This window comes from Tachysurus vachellii, chromosome 4 (genome assembly GCF_030014155.1).
Source record: "Tachysurus vachellii isolate PV-2020 chromosome 4, HZAU_Pvac_v1, whole genome shotgun sequence".
NCBI classification, from domain to species: Eukaryota; Metazoa; Chordata; class Actinopteri; order Siluriformes; family Bagridae; genus Tachysurus; species Tachysurus vachellii.
Genome location: NC_083463.1, coordinates 22,582,029 through 22,596,228, shown reverse-complemented (window position 1 = coordinate 22,596,228; position 14,200 = coordinate 22,582,029). Strand labels below are relative to the sequence as shown.

Sequence of the window (14,200 nt, the reverse complement as noted above, 5' to 3'; positions counted from 1 at the left end):
CTCAGGTGCAGAACATCCAGACCTGTCCTGTATTATCACTGATGTAAAAACCCTTTGTACTGTATTTATCCAGTCATGGTTGTTGACACTGCAAATATTCAAATAAGAAGGTAAACGTAAAACAAGATAAACCAGGATTCTGTTTCATCTTCTGGGTTTACAATCACCCATGCTTAACTATTTCAAGTGTGAAAAACCTTTCTTCTGAGTTTCAGAATGTTATTTTACCCTCCTACCTCACTCCCCTCAGGCACATATTTTAATCTCCTGTTTCAGTGCTCAAACCTCTGAATTTTACTTTAACCCAAAACATCATGCCCCAGACTGGCACGCTAGTCATCAATGATGCTACCTATCTTAGTGCTTCCTTTCCAGCATCACTATTTGCCTCATATTGATTTGGACTCTTTGACCAGCTTTGTGCTGTAGTCTTTTCTTTCTTGGGTTTGTGTGCGTAAATCAGAGAATATCGATCAGTGCTTTTTTCCTATGCAACTGAATCCTACATGGCATGTTACAATCACTGATACAAGACAGCTAGGTCATAGCTCAAGTACAAAAAGAGGCAGAACAAGCTTCTGTACAGTAGGTCAATGGTATCACTTATGTTAAATCTCTGAAATTCTAACAGAAAAAGTCTAAAGGCTGCAGCGCATGAAGTTGCTGGTGTTTTTTTCCTGACATGGCGTTAATCCTTATCTGCTCCGGATTCTCTCTTTCCTTTGTAGCATCACCACCCAGCTTTTCCGAGAATCCCCTGAGGAGCATGTTGAAGGTCCGTGCTGGCAGCGAGGTGACTTTGGACTGTAGACCACAAGCTTCACCCAAAGCTGTCAGCCTGTGGAAGAGAGGAAATGAGCTGATCCAGAAAAATGAAAGGTAAACTAAAAATAAAAGAGAGACTCCTAAATGCCAGCAGAACAACGTCATGCTATCATCCGGTGATTTGCCAGTGTAAATCACAGTGATGCTACAGCTATCTTGGGCCAGGATTGCAGGGAGCGTGATTGGCTGTGCTCTCCGGGCCTGGATAGACGACATCCTCACACTTTTCTGTTAATCATAGCCCTTTTCTCATAGCCAATTGTTTCAGCTCACGTATGTGGAAAAGGGCAGATAGCACTTTCTATCTTCCACTTGTTTGCAGCATAAGCACCAGTTCAAAATGATGTAGCTAGATTCATGTCTCAGAGGAAGGGATTTTTGTTTTATATTTCCCAATAGCTGTCATTTGTTTCATGCATATTTTCCCCTAATAAACAGAAGAAAAGGGTAAGGAAGGATTATGCAAATAAATGAATAAATAAATAAATAAATAAATTAATGAATTAATTAATAATCATCACAGTATATAGTAGAAAAGTGTATTTACTGGCCAGCTATTGTCATCTCTTTCAGATTTTCTGTCTTCCCCAACGGAACACTAAAGATTGCCAATGTGACTAAGCAGGACGGAGGCATTTACACATGCATTGCCAGAAACCAGTTTGGCAGTTCAAGTACAGCAGGCCGCCTGCTGATCACGGGTGAGTTGCACCCAAATGTCACGCTTTTCACAATCTTTTTTTAAGTTAACGATCTGAAGTATCAAAAAAAACGAATTCTTGTTGATTCGGTTAATGTCCTGGTGACAGTTCCTCATTCTTCATTATTTATGCATAGCTTGTGTCCTTTCTTGCTTTTCAAGTGCCACATTCAGAGGAATGTCAGGCTCTCTGTTTTCCATTATAATTCACTTATAAGTCTCCTTGGTAGCAGTAAAAGTATGAAAGCTTGTGATAAGGAACGGTGTAAATTACTGAGATTCCAGGTAATGAAAACAACAGCTTCAATTTGCATTAGCCTACCTACCGACTATGTAGTAATTCATATCCTGCTTTAAAATCTTTGTATAATTATCTACCTTTGGCAATTTCCTTGTTTCTCTCTTTTTTTTTCTTATTTTTTTTTGAACGGGCTTTTACATAAAAGCTTTACACAAATTTTCCTGTTACGCCATCTAGCCATTAGCCAAGAAACGGAAGATTAACGTGAACATTTTTGTGCCTAATTGCGTACCACTTGCTGAGAATTAGATTTTTTTTGCTAATAAAATCAATAAGTTAACCTATGTAATAAATAAGTAATAAATAATGCATTTCTAATGTATGTTCCAATTCAAATTCCTTTGATGTACTAGTATATACTGTGCATGGCTCAGGCCTGGGACACTCAGGCTTTTTCAAAACATCTAAATTTAGAAACATTTATTCTATTATCTATTAACATTTAAATCCAGTGTTCTATAATATTATCTTTCTGTGTTTTAGTCTTGTACCTCTTTTAATTAATAGATTAAATAGCAAACATGAATTCATAAGACTCACTTTGTAGTTAAGGTTAGCTCTTCATTAGTCCATGATGCCTTTTCCTCATCATTAGTTTAAAGATCAGTAAGTATTAATTCAGGTATTATTGCAGGATTATTTTTTTTATCATATATGTACAGTTAATACATAATAAGTAATATAAAGTAAATATAATAACAATAATAATAATAATAATAATAAATAAATATAAAGTGTTGCCATGTAAAAAAAAAATAAATCTAATAATCTGATACATGGGAGGGTTAGATATACAGTACAGAACATGTGAAGTAGCTCATAATATTTAATTTATGTACACAATCTAATATTTCCTATATTTTCTATATTGGTGTGTGTGCCAATTTGGGTGATGCAGTAGGTCAAAGCTCCAGGTTCAATGAAGGTTTTGATGTCCACCAACTCAAAAGGATTCAAACAACATGATTCAGTTTAGTTTCTCTCGTTATTAGATTTCTTGACATGTTAACATATGTAATAAATGGAGTCATAAATAAGTAATAAATAGACTTTCTAAGGTTTGTTGTTTTAATAATGTACAGGGTCATGTTTTCTAGAAAAATTTTAAAATGTTTGCATAGTTAATAAAGTGTGATGGCAGAATTATATTTCAGAAGCTGCCATGTGATGACATGGGCAGAACAGTTATATAGCAGGGTTGCTGTGTTAACGTTTTGCATATTGTGAAGGTAGATGAGCTTGCTATGCCAATTTTCATCTATTTCTTTATTCTATGGATGGTATAGGCCAGGGGTTGGCAACCCGTGGCTCTTTCATCCATCTGCTGCGGCTCCCTGTAGATTTGGAAAATAAATATTTAATTTAAATTTATTTTATTTTAGTTTGTTAGTATTTTAAAAAATGTAATTCTAAATTCTAAGATTGTGATGCTCTTGTAACATTAAAAAAATCGTGTTTAATTTTTGGGTCGCTCAAAATATGCGTCATAACCGCCGACTTGTGAAATCCGACGCATTTTTGGTTTGCTGCAGCCAGCAAGTTAAAATTTTGATGTTATAAATACGAAGAGGACTCAGACATTGAACATATTATTTGAAAGTAACCTTCAACCCAGCGTCTTTTTTGTTAAGGTTAGTTCAAACTGTTCAAAATATTTTTGTTTGCTTGCAGAAATAAAATTTCGTTTACTCGGTAGCAGTTCATTGATTTCATAAATGCAACAAACTACAGTTTTTTCTACTTTCCATAAAGGTAAAAAACGATATATGCAGTGTTATCTTCATTTTAGATGTCAAAGGGGTTTTGTGGCTCCCTGTGTTTTTTTTTACATTTACATTTACATTTACATTTCTAGCATGTAGCAGACGCCTTATCCTGAGTATATAAAAGCAATAAAGCACTTCTATTCTGATATGGCTGTTTTTATGGAAAGTTTTATTTTATAGAACGGTGTATTCTCAAATGTTATTTTTGTGCTAGAAGATATCTTTTGAGGTGAGTGTGTGCTCATTTAGGCATGCAGTTTGAAGATTTTCTTGCTAGCTACATTTCTCTTGTAGCTCCAGGGCAAAAAAGAAGAATTAAACCTCAGCCCACTATACATGTCTTGGCTGATTGACTACTAAGGTTGTAAATTCATATTCATAGAGAAGCTGAATAATGTTCAAATCCCTGACTGTTTCCTTCCTATATGCACCCCTAATAGTACTATAATTGTGCTGTTAATGTCATCTTGATTGGTATGCTTATTAACCTCTAATCTGCTATTTCCTCATTAAACTGCATGGTGGATCAAGTGTTTCCTTTCTTTTTTATTCATTTCCTCCATTAAGTCGGGTATGCGGTTAATTGGTGGTTTTGTGTTTCAACTAAAAAAAAAGTCACAACCAATGAGTGTATGTGTATAGACTAACCCTGCTCATGAATATTCTCCTAGACTTAAAGCTGTAGTTTCCCATTTTTATTTTGTATAAAGCAAAAAATGTTGACCATCTTTAATGTACTATAAATTAATTAGCATGACCGTCCTCTCTGAAGACACAGTCCACAGTTTCCAAACCCTCAACTCAGTGGCTTTAATCAATGTAGCCTCCTGCATTACAGTCACCATTGAGTAGAACAATAGCGCTTAACCTTTTCGCAGGCGCAGGCCAGATAAAAAAAGAAATGAAATAGATGTATCGTAACGCTTCACAATAGCACTACATGCATATTCATGCACTAATATTAGCCTATATAATACTATATTTGCTTAGGGCATTTACTAATCACAGACCAGTGTAGAGCTAAACATAACTATGTATGTTAGTACAAGTCAATCAAACATGCTCTGAAAGCAAGAATATGAATTAGGTTTATCATATAATTTATTTATTTATTTATTTTTTATAATTTGCCATATGCAGCTGTGTACATAAACATCACTGGAGGGAGCTGACATTTATTAACTAAGTAGATGATATCTATTAACATTAAAGGTCTAGTGTTCTGTGTTCTATTTAATTGAGTTTACCTCTGTGTTAATTAATACTTTAAGTAACAAACATGTAGTAACATGTAGTTAAGGTGGTCATTATTCACACATGAAATCATAAATCGTAGACACATGTCGTTACATGGTACATGGGCTACACTAGTGTCCAATTGTTTACCTGTCTGACTGAACCCATCTAAATCCCTACACTGAAACACAAATATGTCTTGTTCAGTACTTAGCTCCAAGGGCTCTCCTCATGGTTTTAGTATTTCATTTACATGCACAATCTAATATTTACTGTAATTCCTTCCTTCATTATGGTGTGTGTGTGGTGATATGGGTGATGCAGTTGAGGCAGCCTTACTGTGTCAACCTACAAGTTCAATCCTGAGCTCATGTTTCTGCCTGTGTTCTAAAGAAGAACCAGTGGATGGATTTATTATCTATTTATAGATAGATAGATAGATAGATAGATAGATAGATAGATAGATAGATAGATAGATAGATAGATAGATAGATACGTTTAGTACTTAATTTATTTAAGTGCTTACTGAATTAACAATATGTAAATTTTATTTTGTATTTATCATTTACAACATATTTGGCTCAATATATTTGCTCAACATATTCCTACTGGTTCCTGACTTTTCCTGACTTTTTTTTCTAGTTAATTATCAAAAAATAAACCAATTAAACATAGGGATAAAAGACTTGAATTTATTAAAATAATATGTTTTTTTTGCCAAATTAGAAGGATCAAGATCAAGAATTTTCCAGAAAGCTATTTTTTTCTGCTCCATTATTCTTTTTTATTAAATGCTTTTTATATTAAAATGTTTGGTCTCTGAATGCTGGCACCAGCACAAATCCTAATTCAATGCAATGTAATGTAATATTTCTATAAAGCATACTATTTTATCACAGTGTGTATGGCTATATGAAAATAGTATAAGATAGCAGGACACGATAGCCTCCTGATAGTATGAGTTGTACGGCTCTGATCAGATGGCCCTGTTTGTGTTGTGCAGAGCCGAGCAGGATTACACAAGGACCCAGCAGCATGGAGATTATGGTGGGTGAGAGTATCGTACTGCCCTGCCAGGTATCTGTGGATCCGGCGCTGGACGTGAGCTTCTCCTGGGCCTTTAACGGCCAGCTTATTGACTTTGAGCACGACTCAGAGCACTTCGAGAGAGTCGGCGGAGTGAGTAAAAAAACAGCACTGTTTTCTGGCAGATAGCACTGTTATTCTGCCCAGTATCATGAGAATGAGTTTGGCCAAATGTACTGCTTTGTTTGAAATTCCTGAAATATCATATTACATAATGTGCTCAGAAATTAATTATCCCTAATCTTCTAAGAATCTACATTTAACTTTGGTAGTTAATGTAATAACGGGCTGTTCAAACTTATCCACAAAAGAGACACCGTGAGTGCAGGTTTTCTTTCCAGTCAAGCTGATGATGTCCATTTTTTTAATCAGTTGATCTTGGCTTTCAGTAGACTATCAGGTGTGGCTTCTGCTTGGTCTAAATGAAAACTTGCTCCCACACCGACCCTTTCTGGATAAGATTGGTTATATTTCATTCAATTATGCTAACAGTGAATAATAGCTCTGACGGATTAGCGGGCTCTCATTAGTGTACTATGTACTACCAGCTGCTAACAACAATCCATTGTTAATATTAACTGTCAGATTAGTATTTGTGTTAGACTGTAATGGTACTTTTATTTAACCAATTTTGGATATTCAATAATAAAAAAAAAATATAAAATATTCAAATAACATAATAAGTGATCATTCATAAATAATAAAAGATTTCTGGATATTACATGGGGCATGGTTAAAATGTTTGCCTCGTGCCTCAGGGGTTGAAGTTTCTACTCTCTCCTCTGTTCTGTGTTTGTGGAGTTTGCCTGAGCTTTCTGTGCTTCAGCAGTTTCCACCTGGTACTCTGGTTCTATCCCAGGTTCATAGACATGCGTTGTAAACAGATTGGCATCTCTAAATTGTCAGTATCCAAATTGTGTGTGATTGTGCCCTAGAATGTATTGGCCCCTGGCACCCCAAGACCCCTGAGATCCTCCAGGCTCCTTGTAACTCTTTGTAGGATAATCACTACAGAAAATGGATGGATGGATAGATAGACGGATGGATAGATGGATATTACAGCCTAGTGTTTAATGTATAACGTTGTTGGATGCAAAGTGTTCCCATTATTCCTGTCGTTGTAAGTGAGCATTCCAGATGGATTTACTTTACTTGTTCTGGGTCACTCGATTAATGACCTACATTGACTATAAATTAACTAACATCATTTGGAACAGTCGTTGTGTTACAATTTTCCAAAAAGGAAAGGGGCCATATCAATGCTTTTTTCCCCCCATTTTCACGTTCTCTTCTGCCTTAAATTCTAATTTTTGCCCCTCGAGGGAGCATATTCCTTATCATCAGGCTTTGCTGTAATTGAATTTGCATACCTATTTATGTAGCTTGAGTCCTGAAATAATTTCATAATGAGTTTGCTGGCATGAAACAAAGGCAGTGATGATTTGAAATCCTGCCTCGAATTGCCCGATAAGACCCAAGGCTTTTTATTTAATGTGTTCTGTTTTAAACAAAGAAGATTTTTTTTTTTTTGTTTTGTGCCAATTGCTTGAAAAGAAAAAAAAATAATCACTGAATGGGATTGATTATGTGTGTAGTTGCAAATTTTCATTACAAAAAACAAAAAAATAAAACAGAAAAATAAAAAAAAAAATGCTAGGTTTTATATTCACTTGATATCTTGGAGATATCAGCAACTTACACTGACACTGCTTGTAATGAGATGCTGTTTTTGTCACTTAGTGTGACTGGTGCTTTTTGAGATTATCACTTCTCATCTCATCTGCTTTGGCTGCATACATTGCCCTAATTTAACAGTGGACTACTCCCTGTCCGGCTGGCATAGCTGAAATTTTAAACCTGTCACTCCTCATTGCCAGCTGCCTGCATCCGTTTTGTTCGTTTGGGACTGGAGCTTGTCACACATGAGGAAAGCTGTTAACGGCAGCACACCCATGGCCTTCACGCACCGCTCCATGGATCTGAAGTGTGAGCTGGGACAGGTCTCCAAAAGCAGAGGAAATTTTCTTTTACTTGTGTTGCTAAACCAGATTACCCTTGAATGAATCATACACACAATCCACACAGAGGTTTTTTTTTTTTTTTTGAAGCACCAAGCCGCATTTTGACAGGGACTCCAGTAGAAGAAAAATATTCAGGCTTCTTTCTTCTTTTCAGCTTTTTACTACCCATGTGATAAAATGCAGATCAGCAGTATATGGCTGTTTTTACTGCCTTTATTTTTCTCATTTCATTTTATTTAATTGTGACTTTTGCACATAGCTGACCTCCTCAGAATTGCTGGTTTGTAGCTGATGTAGTCACGGAGCACAAAACAGTCACAGTCCACCATTCAATATGGTAAAATTCAGTTATTCAATACTAGAGCACAGCCGAGTTGTTTTAAATTTTTTCTTTGTTGTGAAATCCCAAGCCCTGTTTCATATGTCATGCCGGTGTAACATCTATCTCTGAAAAAAAGACGATTATAGATAACAATGCAGTCTGTGCTGTTTATTCCCTGTGGTGATCATGTGCATTGTGTTTTATCAGGAACAACGTGAGTCCTCGTTATGTGCATCTTGTCGCCTTATCCCCCCTCCGCTTATATAATTAGGGAATAATTAGTGTCTTGCCAATTAGCCAGAGCGTGTTTGTTTTAGTGGGCTCTCATGCATCACACAGAGCTTGATAGGAAATATTACCTGAAGGCTGTCGTCATTGTGCAGTCTGTTCTGTCTTACAGAAGTGCCAGCTTTGTCCCACAACTCTGAATTATATCAGAATAGCTGTATACTCTATCATAATTAAAAATATTCATCCAAGATATTAGTGTTTTAAGCAATATTTAAGACAAAAACACAGTTCTCTTACATGCTTGGGGATGCTCCTAAGTAAAACATAATATAGAGGGACTTAAATTACATTCTAGTTTTTTATTTAACTTAAACATAACCCCATAGAGGAGAGCTGGCTCAGATGTAAATTTCATTCATTCATTCATCTTCTACCGCTTATCCGAACTACCTCAGGTCACGGGGAGCCTGTGCCTATCTCAGGCGTCATCGGGCATCAAGGCAGGATACACCCTGGACGGAGTGCCAACCCATCGCAGGGCACACACACTCTCATTCACTCACGCAATCACACACTACGGACAATTTTCCAGAGATGCCAATCAACCTACCATGCATGTCTTTGGACCGGGGGAGGAAAACTGAGTACCCGGAGGAAGCCCCCGAGGCACGGGGAGAACATGCAAACTCCACACACACAAGGTGGAGGTGGGAATCGAACCCCGACCCTGGAAGTGTGAGGCGAACGTGTTAACCACTAAGCCACCGTGCCCCCCAGAAGTAAATTTTATTTTATTTATTTATATTTTTTCGGTTTGACTTGAATTACCCAAACATTGTAGTGTTTATAGTTCATGAGTATACCTACAGAGATTTTATCTCTGCAAGTCGCCAGCTGCTGTACTGTGAAGTCACCAGTAGGTGTTCCTACTGCTGGTTGCTATAGTAATAACATTTATCAGTGGGTGGCACAACTAGCAAAATCACTTCCCCTTAAATGAAACATTCTAAAGAGAGATTTGGCATTTGTATATAAAACTCAGCAGTGTATTTATGCATCATATTATTGAGATGAAGGAGAAGCAGTGTGTGCTCTTTGCCATGGATCACATACACTCTGTTGATTCACCCCTGTTGGTAGTCGCTGCAACAATTTCCTCCATATTTGCATAACGTTAAACTTTTCTCAAATTAGTTGTGTCGCTGGAGACACCCACTGTTAGTCATCAACAGTTGTCGTCACACAATTATGAAAATCTATGGATTACTAGATCTGTGATATAATTTTAGGAACATCTATTGACCTACACATCCGTGCCATTATCTAATGCCAATTGTATGACATCAGCACAACATATAAAATCATGTAGATACAGTTTTTATGTAATGTTCACTTTACACATCAAAACAGCGATAAAAATGTAATTTCAGTGTCTTTTGCATAGGGAAGGTTGTTGGTGCTAGACATGCTCGTTTGAGTATTATTGTTTCCTGGGATTTTCACATGAACCAGTCTCTAGAGTTTTTACAGAATGGTAGGAAAAACAAAAACCATCATGTGATTGACACTTCCGTTGGTGGAAGCACCTTGCGGATGAGAGAGCTCAGAGGAAAATGAACAGACTGGTTCAAGCCAATAAGGATACTGAAACTGAAATAATGACTCTTTATAACTGTACCGAGACTGCAGTAGACGTACTAAAATGGGACAGTTGAAGATTAGAAAAGGAATCACTTGGTCCAGTCTTCGTATGTCGACTATTAGTGATACTGTGTCCACTATGGACTCAGATTCGTGTTCTTGGTACAAAGGAGTGGAACCTGATGTAATCTTCTACTGCTGTACAGGTAGCTCAGTGTTCTAAGATGCTTTTCTGCTCAGTCATGGCTTAAAAGTTTGATTTATTTGAGTTACTTTGTCCTTCCTGTTGGCTTGAATCAACCTGACCTTTTTACTCTGAGCTCTCTAATCAACTAGGCATTTCTACCAAAACTCATTTTTGGTGGTTTTTTTTTAAACACTTGAGACTGTTTTGTGTGAAAATCTTTGGCAAACCAGCATATCTGGCACCAACCAAAATATCACAGTTAAACTGAGACTACATTTTCCCCATTCTGATGAACATAAACCGAAGGTCCGTATCTCCATGAGTTTATACATTGCCATAAAGTGCTTAGTAAGTGTAGCTTTGAGGGTGGCTTTGAAAATATTAAGGAATTAAAAAAGGATCACTGCATACCCATTATACATATTTTGAGAAGTGCACACATAACTTATAAGCTCATCAAGGTATTATTTCGATCAGTATATTTATACCGTTACATCAAATGCGATCCATTCTCAAGCAGCTGAAGATTGCTGAAGAGAGCTGAAGCTTAAGAACAGGTGTTACAATTATAATGCGTGCCGCACACACGATCGCTCAAAGGCTTGCAAACAGAAAAAGCTTGCAGAGAATGAAGTTCACAATTAATGTAGCATAAACAGATTTCAGCTTTTGAACATATAAGTAAAATAATCAGAAAAGGACTTCTAAAGTACATGGCAGTAAAAATGTCCATGAACAGTTTATGAATTCCACTGAAAAGAAGTAAAAAAAAAAATGAATGAATTTCTGTAATATATGCATGTAATGCATGTGCATGTATGCATTTAGATAACACAAGCCTGTCAAAAATGTGCCTGTGACTAAAAATCGCATGATGGTAAGTCCACAACCTTAACATGACCTCCAGTGACGCACCTATTTCCAGACAAAAATACTTAATTACCAATGACGTTCATTTTTTGACATACATGTTTTTTGATATTTAGTCCCTCCACGATTTCACAATTTTACCATCAGAGGAATTAACGCAAGACTCTGTGCTATTCTGGGGTGCATGCATTTTTTTCAAAATTATCACCACAAACACCTCAAGCTGCATCACAAATTGGGGGGGATGCAGGACCAAAATCAAACATTTTTGGGTGCAGCAAAAAAAAAAAAAAAACTCTGGAGGGACTGGATCATGTTTTGACCTCAGCCTATTCCACATTTATTGATTAGTCTCGTTGCCTGCTAAACGTATCTCAGTATTGCCTCTGGTTTAGTTTGCCACATTGGTTTTTAGAATTTTAAAAATCACCTGCATCCTTCCATCTATCCTCTTCATGACAGTCAGAGACATTTTGCTGCATTCGTGAGTGACGCCAGGCTGATCAAATACGCCATGGATAAACTGTTTTTGTTTTTTTTTATCCAAACACAAGAGAGATGGTGAACATCATCACAGCAGACATGGATACATTAGAGTCTAACATTTAAGGGTTATTCTTTCTGAGCTGAAGTCAGAGTCTGACTCACTGACACCCACGATGCTCACAAATTGGTAGCAGAAGCCAAAATGCTGCCTCATTTATTTATTCCTAGCACTTATTTTACTGTTTCTCATATAGTAAATGCCTGTTTGTGCCTGACTATGTCTCTGTCAAAATGAATAACACACATGCCACATCAAATTCCTTAAGAAAGAAGTAAACAAATAAACCAACTGATAATCCACTGATAATGAATACATGTTTACCCATAATGCTATGTGCTAGATACTGTAGTAGAAACGACTGCACACTAAGAAACAATTTGAAGCGTTGTCTTTGAAGTAACGCCTTTGATTTGTTGTATAATGCATAAGAAACCATGCCAAGAAGTCAGATGAACAGTGGGGTCTTGCTAAAGAGTGGGAGGGATTGATTTGTTTTGACTTGAACAATGGAGTTTCATGGTTACTGCTGTTCTCTTATGCTTTATTGAACACAGAAGTTTGCCGGGGACCTCATGATTCGTAATATTCAGCTTAACCATGCCGGGAAGTATGTCTGCATTGTTGATACAGATGTCGAGAGCTTGTCTGCGGATGCAGTCCTGATTGTGGAAGGTAACTTCTTTAGCTATTATATGTACTATATGCTTTATGAGTTGTTATTTCAAAACCACAAAGCGAGATACTGAATGATTATGTATGTAGATTTGGACTGCATGAAACCTATAAAAGCTAGAACTTGAAACCCTACATTTATAAAATATTTATTTAAACAGGTGTCAAAAGTATAGACAGGTTTTGTTCATTTTTATGTCATGCTGACATAAGACTTGAGTTGGAAATTAATTTTGCTTAGTAGTTTTGCTATGATACGCTCCAGAGTAAAACGTATGATGAAAATTTGAAGGCCGCTGACAAAACTTTGAAGGCCACTGTCACTCACAATCTTTAAAAATTGGAAGCAGATGCCAATATATGTTTTTATTTTACTCTTCCTTGTATTTGCCTATTTGTATCTTATCCAATCTTTGTCAAAGTGAGTAACTGCCACATCGAATTTGTTGAAAAAATGTTACTCCTAATAACCTTCGGTAGGTGTTTATGAAAATTGTTTCAAAAGCAGAAAATAAAAATAAAAAACAGCACTTTTAGACCCAGAGCAAGTATTCAACCTCTGTTGATGCATTATAATGAATTAAAAATCTAAATAACTTTATGTAGCAATGTGTGATATAAACTTTATTTTATTATCCTTTAAATTTGCTACTTTGAGTTTTGAGTATTTTTAGTACAATTAGTAAAAATAACGGCAACCTTGTTGTTAATTCATTTCACTGCACTGTGAAGAAGGTGTGTGTATTATTGTGAATAAAGTCAAATTCAGTACATCATACGACTCAGGTTTTATATCAGCATCAACCACTGCATGATTCCTGTAACAACATTATGTTTATTGTGTATGCTTATGTAGGGTTTATGTCAGTTGTCATGAAATGCTTATGTGGGTGTCATGTACTGTAAACACCACACTAAGCCTCTTAAAGTATCAGTTTTTATTATTCACTTGTTAATCATAAAGCTTTTTTTTCAATAGCCACAGTGTATAATTTAACAACTAGAGTAAAACAAATAGGATATATATGTTTATATGAAATCATGAATGTCACTGGTGGGTCCTAGGAGTTTAAATCTTGAAGGAAATAGTTGCCCTTGAAGTATCTCAGCTATGTCGTGCCATAACACCATATTCATTGTGCTGGTTGTACCAGGCATTTAAAAATGGAGTTGTTTCGTCATAGAGGATGTTTTTAATCAGCTGAGTTGGTATGACCCAGTCTCAGAATGGCTAGCACACGGGAAAGCATTTAAATAGCACAGAAAGAGGCAATCTGAGGTAGAAATGTCCAGAGTATACACAATGTGTATGTGCACTGCATACACAAGCCTCCCACACAGGCCCAAATTTACATTTGCAGGAATGTACATTCTTTCCGCATACATTCTTCCCCCTTCCCAAGTTGTTTGTACAGGCTCCAGGCTAGGATCAGCTTTGCTACCACATAAAACTCAATTGATTGAAGCATTTATAGATGCTGATCCAGCCTCCTCCTCAAACTCAGCTGTTGTGTTTGTCAGGTCCACCCGGTCCCCCAGACAGAGTGATGGTGGAGGAGATTACAGATTGCACAGCACAGCTCTCCTGGAGCCCTGGAAGAGACAATGGCAGCCCCATCACTGGTTATGTCATCCAGGGCAGAACACCTTTCACCGTAGGCTGGCAGGCTGTGGACACAGGTACTACAAATCCTTTCTCAGTAAAAAAAAAAAGACAAAAACTGTAGGACTCTGTTGCAGTAAGACATTTTTTAATAACAGTGTGGTTAAAAAAAATCTGAATTCAGGGCACTCT

At 36.7% G+C, this 14,200-nt stretch overlaps 1 protein-coding gene across 2 annotated transcripts in view; it reads left to right on the top strand.

The window, feature by feature from the left end:
- Window positions 1–14,200, top strand: part of cntn3b (contactin 3b) — a 96,199-nt gene that overhangs the window by 61,130 nt on the left and 20,869 nt on the right. For both annotated transcript variants that reach the window (XM_060868378.1, XM_060868377.1), the window contains exons 11-15: window positions 729–879; window positions 1,399–1,526; window positions 5,832–6,007; window positions 12,288–12,405; window positions 13,927–14,085. In XM_060868378.1, the coding sequence (XP_060724361.1) occupies window positions 729–879; window positions 1,399–1,526; window positions 5,832–6,007; window positions 12,288–12,405; window positions 13,927–14,085 (732 nt within the window). The remainder of the gene's footprint in view (window positions 1–728; window positions 880–1,398; window positions 1,527–5,831; window positions 6,008–12,287; window positions 12,406–13,926; window positions 14,086–14,200) is intronic.